This window comes from Acinonyx jubatus, chromosome A2, assembly GCF_027475565.1.
Source record: "Acinonyx jubatus isolate Ajub_Pintada_27869175 chromosome A2, VMU_Ajub_asm_v1.0, whole genome shotgun sequence".
Lineage (NCBI taxonomy): Eukaryota > Metazoa > Chordata > Mammalia > Carnivora > Felidae > Acinonyx > Acinonyx jubatus.
Window position 1 is genome coordinate 104,103,034 of NC_069383.1, and position 18,915 is coordinate 104,121,948.

Consider the following 18,915-nt stretch of genomic DNA (forward strand, 5'->3'; position numbering starts at 1 on the left):
GGTGGGGCCCTCGTTGGAAGAGTGTGCGGGATTTCCAGTCGGTGAGAGAAGAAGATTAAGCCAGGCTTTTCCCCTCTGATCCCGGCTGCCCCGCCCCAGAGGCCTGGGACCACAAAGGCGCCTCAGGGCTGCGGTGCGGGTCCATCGGGGGCTTGCAGTGACAGTGCCCGCCGATGGCAGAGGTGGGCGCCCTTCTGAGACCCCAGGGCTGCGAGGCACCTGGTCCCAGGACGGGCTGCTGGCTGTGGGGACGGGGCCCAGGCCTGGCCTCGTTGGAAAGCATAGCTGTCAGATAAACTGCCCAGTCTGCCCATCGCACCACTAGACTGAAGGAGCTCACCCTGGTGACACCGGACATCCTGGGCCGCGGCCTGAGCCAGGCCGGGGAGAGAGGGCTGGGTGGTCAGGTTGGCAGAGAGCAGCGGGCCGGCCATCTTCCACACAGGCCACAGGTTCACTGCCGAATTGCTGTGCTGAGATCTTTTCTGCTAACACCGACAAAAATGTGGAGGCCTGTGCTCCCTCGGAATCCCACCCACTTTCTAGAGGCTAGTAATTCTCTGCAGGAAAAGCAGCCAGCCTTTGGCCGGGCCTCGTCCTCAGGCCTCGGGTGGCCTGTGTGGGCGCGTCTCAGCAGAGCCGGGAGGCCCCCCAGGCACGGCCAAGCCCACGTGGTGCTGTCACCCTACTGGCCACTGCATAGGCCACACGGACTCTCAGAACTGGGGGGACTGGCATGCCAGAAATCTGTAGGCCAGACTCCCAGGCTGGAAGCTCAGGCAGGAGTTCCCTGCTGCAGACTTGAGGCAGAATGCCTTCTTCTCCGGGAACCCTCAGTGTTTGCTCTTAAGACCGTCCACTGATTAGATGAGGCCCACCCATTTTATCCAGGGCACTCTGCTCCTCTTAGACTCAAGCGACTGTAGATGTCAACCACACGTACAAAACACCTCCACCGCGACAGCCACGCTGTCGCACCACACAGGGCAGCACGGTCTAGCCAGGTCAACACATGACATTAACCATCACAGGGAACCACAGCCACTTTGGGAGGAAGGGTCTGTCCACTGTCCTGGCTCCGAAGACAAGGAAGCAGATGCTTGACCTAACGTAGAAACTTGCTGCCCCAAGACCCGGCTGTGGGGCCTGCCTTAGAACGTGGCGGCAAACTGTAGTGTGTTATGTTAACTAATGGTATTATGAGCGGATTTGAGACCCAACGTTTTCCCAGTGCTTTGCATGCTAAATATTTTCACCTTGCCCCTTTCTCCTTCTGTACAAGCCGGGGGATCATGGACGTTCCTCAGCTGGACCACAGACTGCGGTCATGGGGAAGAAGTTGATGGGCTGACAGGTGGGAGATTTGTTCTTGTTCTCTACCTCGGCCAGGTGCAAGTGTGAGGTCAGGCCCTTCAGCTGCAAACCAGGACCCTGACACCCACAGAATGAACAAGCAGGCTAGTCAGGGATCAGAGGTCACTGGAAACGATGGCCCTGAGAGTCAATTCTCACAGACAGTGTGGGGTTACGGGAAAGGCCTGGGATCATGAGGGCCTCAGGTCCAACCTCAGCTGTGTGGCTTTTTTATTTATTTTTTTAAATGTTTATTTTTGAGACAGAGAGAGAGAGACACAGAATCCGAAGCAGGCTCCAGGCTCCCAGCTGTCAGGACAGAGCCCCACGTGGGGCTCGAACCCATGAACTGTAAGATCATGACCTGAGCCAAAGTTGGATGCTTAACCGATTGAGCCTCCCAGGCGCCCGTATACGGGGACATTTTTAACCACAGCTTTAGGAGACTCACGTCACCTCTGAGTCTTGGGGGGCTGGAAAGCCCTTGGCCCCGACGCACAGCTGGCACCTTCCTCAGAAAATCAGCATCTACACAGACCTTCTGCACTGCCTGATCCTACACCAGACCCAGGCGGGGGCTGCCTCACTCCGACTCTTGATTTCAGCTCAGGTCATGATCTCACGGTTCAGGAGTTTGAGCCCCACTCCAGCTCTGCGCTGAACATAGAGCCTGCTTGGGATTCTCTCTCTCCCTCTCTCTGTCCCTCCCCCACTCATGTTTTTTCTCTCTCTCAGAACAAATAAACATTAAAAAAAGCCACTTGCGTCGTTAATGCAGGATTCTTTGCCTCTGAAATACAATCCAATTCCCTAAATTCCAAAATTTAAAATGAGCACAAAGACGTACAAAAGGAGATTTTGAAGGTGATTTTTTTAAAAGATTATTTATTTCAGTAATCTGCATCCCCAACGTGGGGCTCAAACTCAGGACCCTGAGAGCTGAGCCAGCCTGGCACCCGGGTGCTGATTTTATTTATAGCAACTGCAACTTGGCGTCTTCAGAGATCCCGGGGGTTTCCGGCAGCCGCGAGGCGCTTCTTGATGAAGTGACCCACCAGGCGCTGTGGCCGCTCCTGGTACTCGACCAGCACCTCGTGAGGACTGTTGACCTGGTCCCCTTCCAGGCGGTTCAGCAGAGTGACACAGACCACGGCCACTGCAGAGACCAAACGCCACATCCACACAAAGTGCTGGGTTTCCAGCTTGCCTTGCTGACCCCGGCCGAGGCGTCCCCTCTGCTGTTCCCGCAGGATCAACCCCTCAGCCTTCACTTCCAAAAGAAGCTCTCGAGCAAATCCCAGGACTGGCTCAGGGTGGGAGGAGCCCTATCCTGCCTTCCAAGGCCAGGCTTCCAGGGATTCTGGAAGGCAGAGCTGGACCCTGCCGGGGACACGAGGAACTCGGGGGTGGAACCCCCAGCTGCGCTGGCAGCTTCCTGACCTGAGCCAAGGTGGGTCTTTCTCATCCCACTTAGAGGCCCGGGGGCTCCTGAGGGCCCTGCAGCGGACTGTGTGACGGTCAAGGGTGTCTGAGCACAGGGCTGGACGATGCCAACCCGTCCACACGTGCCTCGGGGCTGGTGGGTGGTGGGGGCAGGAGGAGGGCCCGGACGGGGGCCTGGAGGCTGAGCCCTGGAGGAAGGACCCCCGTGACCAAATGCTCACCCACCTTGGAGGCCGCACGCGCCGCACATGGCAGCCAGGACCGAAGACTCCATCTCAATGTTGCGGATGCCGGCCGCATGGGCCGCCTCCAAGTACTCCTGCTTGTCCTTCTCTGAGTAGGAGCAGAGGGCACCGTCCAGACGCCCTTGCCCTGAAGACACATGGAGACATGCCAGCGTTGACTTGGGTGTGCTCACCACTTGCACGCAGTAAGCGCCTACTGCGTGCCTGTGATGTGCTTCCCGCCGGGACACGGGGACACTTTGGATCCCCCCAGGCCCTGGCCGCCCTGGAGCCCAAACCGCCCACTCATAAGCAGAGCGCTATGAGCGCCATGGAAACATTGAAGAGACAGGAGCCCAGGAGTGACAGACACCCTCCCCCGTGCAGGAGCCCCCTCCCCCACCCCCGGGAGGCCAGGCCCATCCCTGTCACCTTCATAGAAGTCAGAGGTGCACATGGTGTTCCCCAGGACCGTGGGGAACTCCCGCAGGTCTGCACCGCACTGCATCAGCTCCTGTGCGAGCCGCTCATCCAGGTGTGTCCTATGAACCACCCGCTTCCCCAGGACCATCTGCTCGAACACGGGCTTGAAGGAGGCATCCACCGCCTGGCGGGTGACGACCACAGAGCCAGGCTCCAAACCTGGAGGGAGAAGCAGACGTCGTGGCCACATGGGGCAGACAGGGAGGGCACCGCAGAGCAGAAAGGAAAATGACCCATCTACACCAGAAAATACCGGGACGCCCTGTAATGTTCGAAGAGGAAATCGCTAAGGATCGATTTTCTGCATCAAATTCTTTTTCTGATGACTGAGGTACGACATTAGCATTTTTCTTTTCTTTTTCTGATGATAGAGGCAGAGAATATGGAAGAGCGAAGAGCAAAGAAAAAGAAATTGCCAGGAGCCCCTGTCCCTGCCTGATGTGCCGTGACTTCCAGCCCCCACTCTGTAACTGGCACCCCACCGCTCAGGTGACCACAATGTGCCGAACTGGTCCCAGTTTCGTGCTTTCTCATTATTTAACATTTCAAGGAACTACAAACATAGGCAAGAAATCTTGTGCGTCCCAAACCCAGCTCCGGCAACGACCGATTCCCAACGGATCCTGCTCTCCTTTCATCCACGTGTTACTAGGTTCCACGTCGAATGCTTTCCGGGCACACCTTCCTGGGGTATGTTCTTATTTGTAGGGTCATTCCTCGGCTCTCATTCCTTGATCTTGCAATAACTTCGTGTGGGATTTGACCACGAGCCTTTCCTGATACTTATCCGAATGGGAAATTGGGTTTCCTAAATATTAGGAATGGAGGAGGAGGAAGCCAGTGGAAGGTTCTAGAGCCCCCAGAGTGGCTGTTTTCATGAAACATTACAAAGTATGCCCTCTGCCCCTGCATGTTTATCTGAACTTTCTCTCCCATGCTGTTTTGGTCCCTCCTGGTCATCGAGACCCTCCTCTCTGCAGCTGGTCCCACGCTGGGGTTGAAACTGAATGGTGCTCAGCGCTCTCCTTCCTTCATTAGCCTGGGGAGTTCATGCCCTTCCTGATGTCCAGTCACCCTCAAGCTGGGGTGTGTGAGCCCCTCCCCTTCCTCAGAGTCCCTGCTGGCTATGTGGGGGGGGAGGGGAGGGGGGCTGTCTGTTCTCACGACCCTGTGCTTCTTCCCAAATGGTGCCCCGGCACCTGCCCACCACCCTTATGCTGGCTGGAATTCGTGGAGATGCCACACCATGCGTTGTCACCAGCATCATCTGGGGTCTGGGTCAGCTCTCTAGTGGCTGTTTTTATGGGGCTATTTTAGGGGACTCAAAATTGACACCACGTGTTCCACCACGCTCTCTGATCATCAACTGTAAAAATCCCTCCAGAGCAAGAACTCAGAAACTCAGATCTTTAGGGTCTTTGGCAGACGCTGGTGTGATGTGCACAGGCTGTGAGTATCCATCTGGCGGACGGCACCGGGGCCAAGACCAAAACCGCTCAGGCACCGGTACTTTTCCCTGAGAACAGCTTAAACATTGACTTATAATCCTTCAAGCACCGGTATTTACACAGCAATCTGTCTGTATACATGAGAAAACAGGATAATGCATCCAGAAGATTTGGGGTCTACTGCAGTCTCCGCCCCTGGTCAGAAAACCTAAATTCCAGAAGTGCGGTCAGTCCAGGAGAGGTCACAACCCCACACGTGCAGGGCAGAACCAGTAACAGCTCCTCCGGGCTCCAAGCCGCCAGGCAGTTCCCTGCAGGGAGACGCCCACCAGGCACAGGGGCACAGGGCGGGAATGTCTGAGTCAGAGAATGATCAGCTTCTATAAAGCAAATGTGCCCCAGGGGCCTTGGCTCTGAACTCAGCCTTGGCTTTCTTACAACATCCTGTTCTCTTTGTTCTCTTTGTGGCTTTCAGGGACAAAACAAAACCCGTTCAGGTTGGCCTGGGGACCCTTTAGGCAACTTAAGGACACTTATCTTAACTTTGGGTTCCATCTCTGTCTTTGAGTTTCCTGTTGGTTTTCTCCTAAGGTGCTTGAATCCTTGCAGGGATTGGGGAGCGCAGGGGACAGGAGAGAGGCAGAGAAGAAGCGGTTAGAAGGCACGGAGAGAGGCAGGCAGACAAAGAGACTCCGCGGTCGCCCCCAAAAGGACGAGGCTCTGCACACGCTGGGCTCAGGGCCCTTCCGCTACCTACTTGGGCCTAGTGGTCCCGGCCGAACCGGAAACGAGAGCTTCTATTCGTGCCTCCTGCCAGCCAGCTTCCTTGAACAAAGCCGGGTAGAGGGCTCTTTGTACCCAAGCCCGCCCCACACTGGGTCTGCAGCGGGGACACTGGCCCTGGGCGGAGGCCCTTGGCACACTCACCGATCCCACCTGAGGTGCCGATGCGGATGACAGTGACGTCGGAGCAGCGGGCGTGGTACAGAAGCTTGATGAGCTCGTGCAGCATGACTGAGGTAGAAGGGATGCCGATGCCGTGCTAGAACCGGGAGGGACGTCGCGTTACGTGGGGGGGGGGGGGGGGGGGGCAGGAGGCGGGGCGAGGGGGCGGCCGGGGCGTTCTCTGTGCATCGCGCACCGCCAGGGAGATGACATGACCTTCCAAGTATAAACCTAAAACCTACTGGGGCGCCTGGGGGGGGGGCTCAGTGCAGTGAGCGTCCGACTCTTGACTTTGGCTCAGGTCATGATCTCATGGTTCATGAGTTCGAGCCCTACATCGGGCTCTGTGCTGCCAGCACCAACCCTGCTTGGGATCCCCCTCTCTCTCTCTGCCCCTCCCCTGTACTCTCTCTCTCAAAATAAATAAACTAATTAATTAAAACTATTGACACTTTGGGAAATGCAAACGTTTGCATTAAGGGGTCGCACAGCTGGTCCCCATATCTGCGAAGCAGGTAGCAGCCCAGGAAATGGAGGCTTGGCGGGGAAGCAACAGCCCGCTACTTAGGCGCCAGGTAAGGAGCGTCCCCACTGGCCGGAGACGCTGCACAGATGCCCACGCCACGCACAACTATCACAGTTTTACGTGTCCTGCTCCCTCTCCCTGCGCTCTCTGCTTCTGCCACAAAAAGTAACCGGCCCATGCCTCCTCTACTGGGTGCCCGCCACCTCCTAGTCTATTTCAGAGGACCTCCTGGGGCACATCTCCCACGAAGCCCCTCCCCAGTGCCCACACACGCGCAGGCACTGTTCCCAAAGCTGGGGTGAGCTCTCGCACCTATGTTGGTCACGTGTGACCTTGCATAGCTCCTGCCTCCACAAACTATCTGGAACTGAACACCGTCTCCACACACTGGAGTGCTCTGGACGGTTCACACTGCTAGAGACGTCTCACCCTGCCCCCAGCCCGACAGCGTAAACAGGTGTCGAGGGGACCAGCCCTGTGTGTGTGCAAAGAGCAGGAGGTGGGGGTAACAGGGGGCTTGCAGAGTCCCAGGCCCGAGCCCACCGTCAGGGCAGGTACTCACGCTGACAGACAGCACGGGGCCCACTTTGAACATGACGTAACGGTCAGTCCCCACGCAGATGTTGGGATATTCTGCACCTGGGTGGTCAAGGCCCAGCTCCTTGGCCATGTATTTGGTGAATGCTTCCATCCGGGTGGGGCTTCCCCCGACACACACGAACTGCAGCCAGAGAACAGAGCCCCGTCAGCACAGGCACAGAGCACCATGAAGGGTGCTACCTAGATGCAGACATCAGCATCACCTAGACGTTGCTGGGAAAAAAGGCCTCACAGCTCCTGTGTCCGGGGAGCCCAGTTACGTGTGCTATTGTGAGTGATGCAGAGGCTTGTGAGTGATGCACACTCGCTCAGTGTGAGAAGTACTGGGTCACAGTTCTGCACGACACAGGGAAACCAGACCCTTGTTATCTCTGGGGAGGTAATTCGAGGTTCCATGCCTGCCCGGCCTCTATCCATCACGTGCACAGCTCGGCCAATGTCCTGGAGGGAGCCTCACCGTGCGACGGGGGCCCCCCAGCCCATCTGTACAATGGGCTTCTAACCAACGTCTCCCACCCAGACGTCCAAGAGCCAAACGGCCAAAGTATGGAAAGAGCCAAGGGCCCAGTGGGAGTCGGGAACTGGTAGAAATCAGGTGCGTGGGTGGCGCTCAGAGAAGTAAAACTTAAAATCTGCAAAGTATTATATATACACTCTTACTTTCCATTTTGTTTTACACAAGAAGAAAAAGTAAATGAGCTGGTTTTAAGGAGTTTGATGATGAAAGAATTATTAGTTTCTAAACATGACAAAAGAAATCCCCACCGCCTAGAAAGGTTAAATTCAAATGCATGGAAAGTAAATACATTAAGAACACAATGCACAGCAAAGAAAACCGACAACAGAAGGACAAAGCAACCCACTGATATCTGCAAATGCCACATCCCATAGGAGTTAGTCTCCAAAACATATAAGGAATTTATACAATTCAACAGCAAAGAAACCAAATAACCCCATTTTAGGGGTGCCTGGGTAGTGCAGTTGGTTAAGCATCTGGCTCTTGATCTCGGTCATGATCCCATAGTTCGTGAGTTCAAGCCCTGCACCAGGCTCTGTGCTGACAGTGTAGACAGAGCCTGCTTGGGATTCTCTCTCTCCCTCTCTCTTCCTGCCCCTCCCCAACTTGTGTTTTCTCTCTCTCTCAAAATAAATAAACTTTAAAGCAACAACAACAAAAAAAACCAAAATAATCCCATTTCAAAAAATGACCTTAATAGACATTTTTCCAAAGAAGACTTCCACATGGCCAACAGACACATGAAAAGAGGCTCCACATCACTCATCATCAGGGAGATGCGAATCAAAACCACAATGAGATATCACCTCCCACCTGTCAGAGTAGCTAAAATCAACAACACAAGAAACAACAAGTGTTGGTGAAGATGTGGAGAAAGGGGAGCCCTCGTGCACTGTTGATGAGAATGCAAACTGGTACAGCCACTCTGGAAAACAGTATGGAGGGTCCTGAAAAAGTTAAAAATAGGGAGCACTTGGGTGACTCGGTGGGTGAAGGTTCCGGCTCTTGGTTTCAGCTCTGGTCATGATCTCACAGTTCATGAAATTGAGCCCCACTTTGGGCTCTGCGCTGACAGCATGGAGCCTGCTTGGGATTCTGTCTCTCCCTCTACCCATCCCCTGCTCAAACTCGCTTACTCTGTCTCTCTCTCTCTCAAAATAAATAAATAAATAAACTTTAAGAAAGATAAAAAATAAAATTAAAAGTAGAAAAATCGTATGATCCAATAATTCTACTACGGAGGAGTATTTACCCAAAGAAAACAAAAACACTAATTCAAGAAGTTATATACATCCTTATGTTTATGACAGATTTATTTATAATAGCTATACATCAAAGCAACACAAGTGTCCATGGATAGATGAATGGATAAAGAAGATACAAATAAATGAATAAATGTGTGTGTGTGTGTGTGTGCACGTGCGTGTGTGTGTGTCCACATACAATGGGATATTACTCAGCCATAAAAAAGAATGAGATTTGCCATTTGCAACAACATGGATGGAGCTAGAGAGTATAACACTAAGTGAAATAAGTCCGTCCAAAAAAGATAAATACCATATGATTTCACTTACATGTGGAATTCAGGAAACAAAGCTAACTGATTAAGAAAAAAGAGACCAACAAAAAAAAAAAAAAAACAGACTTTAAGTACAGAGAACAAACTGGTGGTTGCCAGAGGGGAGAGTGTAAGGGGGATGGGGGAAGAGGTAAGGAGGATTGAGAGGCACAGACTTTCGGGTACGAAATAAATGAGTCATGGAGATGAAAAGTATGGCATAGGGAATATACTCAACAGGATGGTAATAACATTGATGACAAATGATGATCACATTATCATGGCGAGCACTGAGTGATGTACAGAATTGTTGAGTCATGATATTGTGCACCTGAAACTAATTTAACACCATATATTAATTATACCCCAATTAAGAAAATACTATTAGTTCTAAGTAACCAGAGAAAATCCCTCTCCTAAAAAAAAGAATACATGGGGAGTCGTCTCACAGCTGGAAAGGAATACGGTGGCTGCTAAGACAGACCCGTGGAGAAGCAAGGAAATTTTGAGTCATTCACTGTTTTGATTTTGAATCTAAACATTAGTCCATCTTTACCCACAGGGATCAGACATTTGAAAAGTCCTGTGCCAGGATAAACCAACACTGAGGAACTCAGGACTCTGTGGGGGAAATGGGCTAGAAGTTGCATTCAGCCAAGTAAGCCATTAAAAGAACAAACATGCACTTTAAATTACAAGGAGACACGTGTAATTACTCGCTTATTCTCCCTTGTTCCTCTACAGAATGTTTTGTAACTCCTTTTCTCGGAGTGGAGCATTAGGAAATTTATTTTATATGGTTTCCATTACACACTGAATTTATAAGAGATTATTTAGGCACCAATATGGCAGAACTTACAAGGTTTCCTTCATAAACTCATTAGTTTACATATTTTGAAAGCAACAGTTAGCAAAAATCTGAAGATATAACTTGATGAACTTGTCCTCTGTGCCCATGTCTACCAGTATCACCTATGATGAGACTGATGTTAAGACAAATCCCCAGAATCAACAGCCCTGCCTTTTACCTTCACATCTCCAAACATAGCAGGGAGATCGTGCGTGCTGGTGCTGAGATGAAAGTGGTACAGGACATCTTCTTGCATTGTTGCTACATTTGGGTTGGTGGGTTGTACAAAGTGGCCACTGTCACAAAATAGAAAGGCGAAAGGTTTATAGAGCACCAGCACCCAGTGGCCAAAGTGAGAACAGAAGCATCCTGTGTCAGTTGAGATGGGACACCCTAGCACCACAAATGTTCCCACCTGCCTGTGTCCGTTCTGCCCCCTTCTCCTTCCCCACATCTCTTCCCCACACCCCGGGCCCCTGTTTGGAGGGGAATCACAAAGAACTCAGAAGAGCACAAGAAAATACGAAGATCAAAGTGCTAAATCACCCCATAGAAAGTATAGCCAGTTGCTACCCAAGTTCATTCGACACCTGAACTTGGCTTTATTTTCAAAATAATACATTCACATAGGAAATATGGATGGGAATAAAAGAAAAAAGAAAAAAAAGCTTCTTGTTCTCCCTTCCAGAGGTAACCTTTCCAATCTGTACACCTTGGGTTTAATTTTTCTTGTCTTATTGCATTAGCCAGTACCACTCTTGTACAATGTCCAACGGGAGGGATGAGAGAAGACATCTTTCCATTTTGGTTTTCTTTCCAGTGTGGCCACTTGACAGTGTGTGTGGCTCACATTATTCTTTCTTTCTTTCTTTCTTTCTTTCTTTCTTTCTTTCTTTCTTTCTTTCTTTTTTTAACATTTTATTCATTTTTTGAGAGTAAGAGAGAGAGTGTGTGTGAGTGGGGGAGGGGCAGAGAGAGGGAGACACAGAATCCAAAGCCGGTTCCAGGCTCTGAGCTCTGAGCTGTCAGCGCAGAGCCTGATGTGGCGCTTGAACTCACAAACTGTGAGATAATGACCTGAGGTGAAGCCGGCCGCTCAACCGACTGAGCCACCCAGGGGCCCCTCACATTATTATTTCTATCAGACAGCACACTGCTGGCCTAGAATAGGGGTCAGCAAACCTTTTTTCATAAGAGGCCAGATAGTAAATATTTTGGGTTTCACAGGCCACGTGGGCTCTGTCACAACTCAATCCTGATGTTGTCACGTGAAAGGGACCAGAGGCAAATGCAAGTGCGTGTGGTTGTGTTCCAATAAAACTTTATTTACACAACCAGATGTGTAGGTCTAGACCGCATCTCCAACTTGACAAGCTTAAACACGCCTCCTTTGACATCTGTGCCTGCCTGACTCCCAGAGGCCACGGTGCTCCCCACCAAAGCCTGGCCTGTCGGGCACCAGGGGTGCGCAGACAGACATGGATCCCTGAGTGAGGGCATTCAGAAGCTTCTCATTCTTCCTTCCACGCCTGACCTTCTGCCCAGAACCCACTAATCTGTTTCCTCCTCAATTTAACTCTGTAAGGAAAAAAAAAAAAAACAGAAAGAGATGTAAGAGAAGAGGCTCTCAGCTGCCTGTGACTTGGAAATTCCACCCCATGACTGCACGGGCTGGCTTGAGTCTCTCACACCCTGTAAACCAAGCCCATCAGAAAAAGTATGCTGCAGAACTCCTCCGGGGAGATGCTTTATGGGATTCAGGCCCCCAGCGCAGCGGCTGTTACCTTGGGGGTGTGAGAGTTCGGGACATGTGCCCAATGTTTCAAAATCTAACTGAAAACACACATTTCCCTACCAAAGAGATGCGCTGGATAGCCATAATGCCAATAATGCGAAGCAGGCTCCAGGCTCCGAGCTGTCAGCACAGAGCCCGACGCGGGGCTCAAACCCACAGACTGCCAGATCGTGACCTAAGCCGAAGTTGGCCTGTCACTGTCTGAGCCACCAGGCACCCAACAAGCAAACATTTCTAAGAATTTTAACTCGATAAGCAAGCGATGGATGTCTTGCAACATGAGTCGTACGTGACACCGAATGACACATGATGACAACTGAGCCAATGGTCCTTCTCTCTCTCTCTCTGCGGGATTGTGGGCGATCGTCTCCCAGGCTCGGATGCTCGGTCTCAGGCTGTGGTGTTTGGCAGAAATCAGTGATTTTTCAGCACATTGGAAGGTGCCCACAACTGGCACTGGTGTCTTTTCTGTCACTTCAAAGCACCTGTGGACAGTCCTTTGCTTTTCCGTACAAGAGTGAGCTTAGGAACGCTTTGCTTCATTCTAGGTCAGGCTGCCTGCGGACAGAGACCCTTTCCTCCGCTGCCTTATTACCAGTTACAGTAAATACAGTCTATGACGAGAGTTTATTGATACTGCACTATAGTCAACATCCGTGCGAGCATATACAAGGGCCCCCATGCAGAAGAAGATCCCAGGGGACCAATAGACAGCAGTGATTCCATTAGTGATCGTGAAAGTCGTCCTACACAGTAACCCTCCTCTCTCGTCTCCCTCACACAAGCCACAAAGGCTTTCAAACCTAAGTGCAGGTTAATTTATTTTTTTATTCTGTATTTTCCTTATTATTGTGTATTATGTGACAGTATTGTAATCATTTTTACATGGATATTTTTGGATTTTGGAGCGAACCATCTGGCAAACCAAGGTTTGACTGTATTGATTTTGGCTTAGGGTGCAACAACACGGGTGATCTCCTGGGAGAGCAAGCTATCCATATGACTAAGTCATGAGTTCCTGTTTGCACCAATCACTCCGCCGGACCTGAAAAGCCACTGTAAGGCACTTTGTGCCCCAAGATGCCCAAAATCGAGTAAGGAAAACAGATGGGAGCAAACACAGCTACAGTATGGTAGTAACTGCGGTAAGACAGAGAAGGGCACAGCATCCAGGCCAAGACAGTGTCTGCGGCCTGCGGGGCAGATCCAGCCGGAGTCTGATTGGGGTTTTGTAGGCACACGGCCTCGCTCATCCGTTTACACTGTACCCACGGCTGCTATGAAAATTCTGACACCTTCACACGGTCATGGCGTCCTAAGGTCTTCTCATGACAACCGTCACTGATGACAGGATGGTTGCTACATGCCTTCGGGGTGTTATGGTCACGGAGGACCAAGTAGAAGGGCTGAGCGGCAAGCGTCAGAACTGACAAAACAGGATGTGATTAAGACAAGTTTGCCACATTATTTCAAAATGGGAAACTTTTTTTTTCCCCTCTCTGATTCCAGGAAGAGAAGGAGAAGGAAACAGAGCATTACTATGAAGAACACCAATGCTTTAATATATTTTTCAATTCTTTATATTTTTTATTTATTTTTGAGAGAAAGAAAGAGACAGAGCGTGAGCAGGGAAGGGGCAGAGAGGGAGGGGACACAGAATCCAAAGCAGGCTCCAGGCTCTGAGCTGTCAGCACAGAGCCCGACGCGGGGCTCGAACCCACGAAATGTGAGATCATGACCTGAGCCGAAGTCGGACGGGACTCAACCGGGCTCAACCGGGACTCAACCTGAGCCACCCGGGGACCCCCTGCAATGCTTTTAAAATAGATAAATTGGACAAGGACCATAATGAACCAGACCATGTCAGAACTTACTTTTTAAAAGATGTTAAAACAAATCAAAGACATTACTTGGAAAGCTCGTTCTCTCCTCTACATACAATTTCCAGTCACTTTGTCTGGCTTTGTCACTTGACTCATTTAACAACTATTCGTGAAACACCTGCTCCGGAAAGGAAATGCAAAATGGATGCAAACCGGCTGATTCTACAAGGTGTCCAGGTGCCTCAGGACAGGTGCTCAGGGACTAGAAGAGGCGAGGAAGGGAGTCTGGGGCGGGGGGTAGGGAGAGCTCAGAGCAGCCAGCCAGATCTGACCCCAGCCACGCATCAGGCCCCGTTCTGGACACAGATACAAATGTTAGTACCTGGGAGGCACTCGTCTTTGCGTTAGAACTGACATAACTAATAGTTCACGCATGGGGAGCCTGGGTGGCTCAGTCGGTTAAGCATCCGACTCTTGATTTCGGCTCAGGTCATGATCTCACAGTTTATGGGATCTGGTCCCACATCAGGCTGTCTGCTGTCAACATGGAGCCCGCTTGGGATTCTGTGTGTCTCCCTCTCTCTCTGCTCCTCCCCTGCTCACACTCTCTCTCTCAACAATAAATATAAATTTTGAAAATCGAATAGCTCGCGCATAAAAACCTACTTCACACTCACGACTGCCGTGGAAGCTGGGTTCTATCAGTACCCCTCACTGTATGGGCTCACTTTAACATGAATGTTTTTCATAAGAGGCTGCACTCGTGAGCTGGCCTCGAGCTCCTGACACCACAGCCGCCTCGCGGTGGTGGGCAAGGACACACCAGTGAGGGAGCACAAGCAGAGGGCAGGCCAGGGGCCACTCCAGCTGGGTCCTGTTCATGACCTTGAGCCCAGCTCCAGGGCTCCCCCAGGTAACCCCAGCAGAGGTGGGGGACACCAAGGGGAGCAAGGAAACCAAAATACTGTTGGATTCAAGCCCAGGCAGGAATCAGGATGAAGGCAAGAAACTCTCCCTTGGCCAGCAATGCACAAATAGACATAGAAGACGGGCTGTAAGGATCACCAGCTGGAATCACGGAAAACCGTAAAGAAAGTATTTACGATTCCGAACCCCGACAGGGCCGGGAGACAAGCAGGGGCCGTGTTTCGGAAGGGGCCCCACCAGAGCCGTTCTGAGCCCAGAGCTGCCCGTGTAGCCAACACCGCGTGTCCCTGGCACCAGACGCCAGGGCTCTTGTCATCTCGTCCCCAGTCTCTGTCACCAGAATCAAACGTGTTACCGTACGGTGGCTCTCGGAAAAACATGTGTCACACAGTAATCGCCATAAACCTAGGATCTAACCAGCCTGCGGTCGGCCGGAGCCTTACTTGTGATTGTCACGTTTCTTTGTTTGGAGTCCCGAGGAAGCCATTCTCTCAGCCGGGGCAGGAGCCTAGGAGAAAACAACACAGAATGTTATTTAAAAGTTTTGGAGGGGGCGCCTGGGTGGCTCAGTGGGTTAAACATCCGACTTCAGCTCAGGTCATGATCTCGCGGTTTGTGGGTTTGAGCCCCCCATTGGGCTCTGTGCTGACAGCTCAGAGCCTGGAGCCTGCTTCGGATTCTGTGTCTCCCCATCTCTCTCTGCCCCTCCCCCACTCATGCTCTGTCTCTGTCTCTCAATAATAAATAAACATTAAAAAAATAAGAATAAAAGGGTTTTTTTTAATGTCTATTTAATTTTGAGAGACAGAGTGCAAGCGGGGTGGGGGGGGGGGAGGGGGCGGGCAGAGAGAGAGACAGAGACAGAATCCGAAGCAGGCTCCAGGTTCTGAGCTGTCAGCACAGAGCCCGACATGGGGCTCGAACTCACGAGCTGTGAGATCATGACCTGAGCCGAAGTCAGATGCTCAACCGACTGAGCCACCCAGGTGCCCCCAGAATATTATTTAAAAATAGACTCAGGCATATAAGAGACTCTTAAGAGCTTATTTGGCAAAAATCTATTGGAACAAGGCAGCGTCAGACTAGAAGCTGTCAGGAAGGCCCCAGGAGAGAATTAAAGGGAGCAGGTACGGAAGGGGAGCCAGGACATGGTTGGTAGGCAGATCGAGTATAGCTTGTCCTCAGGGATTTGACTTGACACCCTCAGGTGTTGACAGGCTCAACACCAGGTGTTGACTTGGCACCTGGGCATCAGATCTGACACCTCTGTCCAAGGCCTCCTTGTGTAATTAACTTAACAACAGCGAGTCCCCCCCCCCCCACCCCACTCACCCCCACTAGAGGAACCCAGGGCACTCTGGCTCACTGGCCTGTGGAAGCCCAGTGCTGAAACTCTGTGCACACTCACATCAGGCCCCATGTGCGCTATGTGACCTGCAGGGTTGCTAATTTCCAAGGAGCTAGCAGAAATACACCAGAAGCCAAGGTGGGCAGGCATCACCCCTGGTTTCCCAGCCTGGCCCCACAGACCACTCCCGGCTGCCCACCCCTGTGGGATCTCAGGTGTCAGGGACAGCCCAGGAAGAAGGGTGGGGGTCGGGGGAGAGGTCTGAACTGTGGGATTTCCAGCTCCTGCCAAGGAAGGAGAGAAGATCCGAAGCAGGCACGAGACAACCCTGTCTTACTACCATCCTAAAGCCGGAGGAAGAAGAAACCACAGATGCGACCGCGTTAAGTTCCTGGGGCTCGGCCTCTTGTTCCCCTCCCCCATCTCTCTGTCCACAGACTTGAGGCCCCGGGGCTACTTTCCTCTGCTCTCTCTACACCTGCCCTGTCTCCACCCCCTCCTTCTTATCTGTTTTACCTTCCTTTTCTCCTGATGGTCCCCTGCATTCTGCATCCTGAACCTATTAAAACCGGCTCCTTCAAAGTTAAGCCTTCTGAGGATATAAATGGACTCCCGGTTTCCTATGGTCCCCGGACTGAGGCTGAACTGGGGGCCAGAGTTAACGAGCTCTCCAACGTGGCCGGGGACCCCCATAGGTTTGCTGAAGAATTGCACATAGTTATTCAAACTTTCCAACCTGGCTTCTCGGATTTGTATCAGCAGATCCACACGCTGATTGCTGGGGCCAGCCCAAACACTGGATGAAGCCAGTCTGGTGGAAACATCCTGAGCAGGAGTTAGAGCAACACACACCCGAATTTTGGCAAGATGCTGGAACACTCACTCACTGGAGCAATTATAATGGCTTTTCCTAAGCCTGGTGACGGGAACAAGGTTGAGGCGTGTACACAAAAGCCTGATGAATCTGCTCATGGATATGACGATGGACTCCAAACTGACTTTAAAGACATTCTGGTCTTCCCTTTAGCTATTGAGTCTACCCAGGCAGTATTTAATTCTCTGCTTATCAACAGTTATATCCCTGTTTATCAAAGATCCAAGATCTTTCCCTTCCAGTTAAAAGGGCCAGGCAGGAATGGGAAACTACGTCCCCTCCAAATTTAGTTATCCTGGCAAACCAGCTTGGTTGCACCCTAGCCAAGTCTCATTTCTGCTGTTATTACAAGCAACCAGGATATTGGAAAAAAAGACTGTTAACAAATTTAGGCGTTTTAGGTGCTTCTAGACCGCTAGCCAAACTTTTCAATGTCCTGTCGGCCCGTCGCTGGTAATCAGCTCGGAGAATCCACTCTCCAGACTGGGAATGAACCTCCGTCCTTACTGACACAGGACCTACACCCTCAGTGCCCAGCCCCACTGCCACCTGCCCAGAGCACCTGAACAGTTCAGTTAGTGAGGAGGGGTCTCTTACAACTCAACAGTTTCCCATCTCTGAACCTACTCTCTTTGAGACATACTGACTCTGCCTTCTGCCCCTACTCATTTATTGGGTTGAGACTTCTTAGAAAAGCATCATGCCAGAATTTCTTTTTCCCCAAAGGGGAAGATAATTCTAGAACTTGACAGTAGTCCTCAACATAGCCAACCAGGGGATTTAAATGACCCTTTGACATCTTTGATTTGCTCTGTCTCTGACAGGACCACAGCTGAGTCTGGGGACACTGGTAATTTGTCACAAATGGATCAGCTACCATCCTCTTTAGGGGCAAAATCCTTAACTGATATTGGCACAGTCCACAGAGGACCTGCCAATACGGCTCAAATAGACCCCTCAAAACCTGTCCTTAGAATAAGTCAATAGCCTATAAATGAAGAAGCCCTTCAGGGTGTCAAGCCCATAATAGAGAATTACAGGTCTCAGGGCCTCATTATCGCCGGTACTAGTCCCTGTAACACCCCTACTTTATCTGTGAGAAATCCCGATGGCCAAGGATGGAGGTTTGTTTGGGACCTCGAGGCAATCGATAAGACTGTTATCCCTCAAAACCCTTTTATTCCTAACCCCCATACACTCCCAACATCCGTGCCCACTGAAAGCAACGTTTTCACGTTTTCATAGGTAACTGACCTATGTGGTGCATTTTTAGTGTTCCAGTTGCTAGGGACAATCAGAATCTTTTTTTTCTTTAAGTTTATTTATTTTGAGAGAGAGAGAGACAGACAGAGACAGAGAGAATCCCAAGCAGGCTCCACATTCTCAGTGCAGAGCCCGACATGGGACTTGATCCCACGAACCATAAGCTCATGGACCTGGGCTGAAATCAAGAGCCAGACACTCAACCGACACAGCCCCCCAGGCGCCCCTCCCTTTTTCCTCTCTGCATGTGAGAGGGAGGGGGATGCCTTGGGAGCCGCTCACCCAAAAACACAGAGACCACCATCACCCCATGGGGTGTTGTACCCAACAATTAGACCCTGTGACTCAGGGATATTCCCCCTGGCCTCACAGCCATTCCTGCCACTGCCCTCTCAGTTAAGGCCACTGAAGAAATAGTCACAGGGGTTCCTCTAACCATCCCAGTGCCCCATGCAGGAGCCCTCCTAAGTTCTCCTGACACTCAAGACTTTTCAGCCTGTCGCCTCACCTCCCGTGACATCATCCTGGTCACTGTTCCTCTTACAATGACTCTTTCTGGTTCCAGGATCCTTAACCCTCTCACCCCTCTCCTCTCCAACAAGGATAAAATCGCTCACAGTGGCCTCACATTGACAGATCACCTGTTGACTCCCATGACAATTCACAGGAAACTGCTCTAGTCAATGCAGCCTTTCATGGTTTACTGATGGTCCTTATTCGAAGCATCAAATGTCACACTGGATGTGCTATACAACTCCCCTGAAGTCACCGAGACAGCACCTTCACCTCAGGCTCCTCTGTTTGGCCCGACAGGCTGACTTAAGTGCCCTAAATTGAGCTTCTGTTTTAGCCAAGGGCAAAACCACAAACATTTATGCGGACACTCAGTATGCCTTTGGGGAAGCTCATGATTTCGGAAGGGAAACAACAGTTTTCTT

The 18,915-nt window shown here is 51.2% G+C and overlaps 1 protein-coding gene across 5 annotated transcripts in view; it reads right to left on the reverse strand.

Moving 5' to 3' along the window:
• Positions 1-2,215: 2,215 nt before the first annotated feature.
• Positions 2,216-18,915, reverse strand: part of UPP1 (uridine phosphorylase 1) — a 29,243-nt gene continuing 12,543 nt past the window's right edge. The window contains exons 3-9 of one of the 5 annotated variants that reach the window (XM_027045958.2): positions 14,936-15,000; positions 10,126-10,243; positions 6,985-7,143; positions 5,879-5,993; positions 3,453-3,662; positions 3,022-3,168; positions 2,216-2,509 (exon numbers count right to left, since the gene is read on the reverse strand). In XM_027045958.2, the coding sequence (XP_026901759.1) occupies positions 2,352-2,509; positions 3,022-3,168; positions 3,453-3,662; positions 5,879-5,993; positions 6,985-7,143; positions 10,126-10,243; positions 14,936-15,000 (972 nt within the window). In that variant the 3' untranslated portion in view covers positions 2,216-2,351. Of the gene's footprint in view, positions 2,510-3,021; positions 3,169-3,452; positions 3,663-5,090; positions 5,403-5,878; positions 5,994-6,984; positions 7,144-10,125; positions 10,244-14,935; positions 15,001-18,915 lie in introns of those variants that run through there. The other 4 variants (XM_027045961.2, XM_027045959.2, XM_053218733.1 and 1 more) reach the window with 4 other exon arrangements.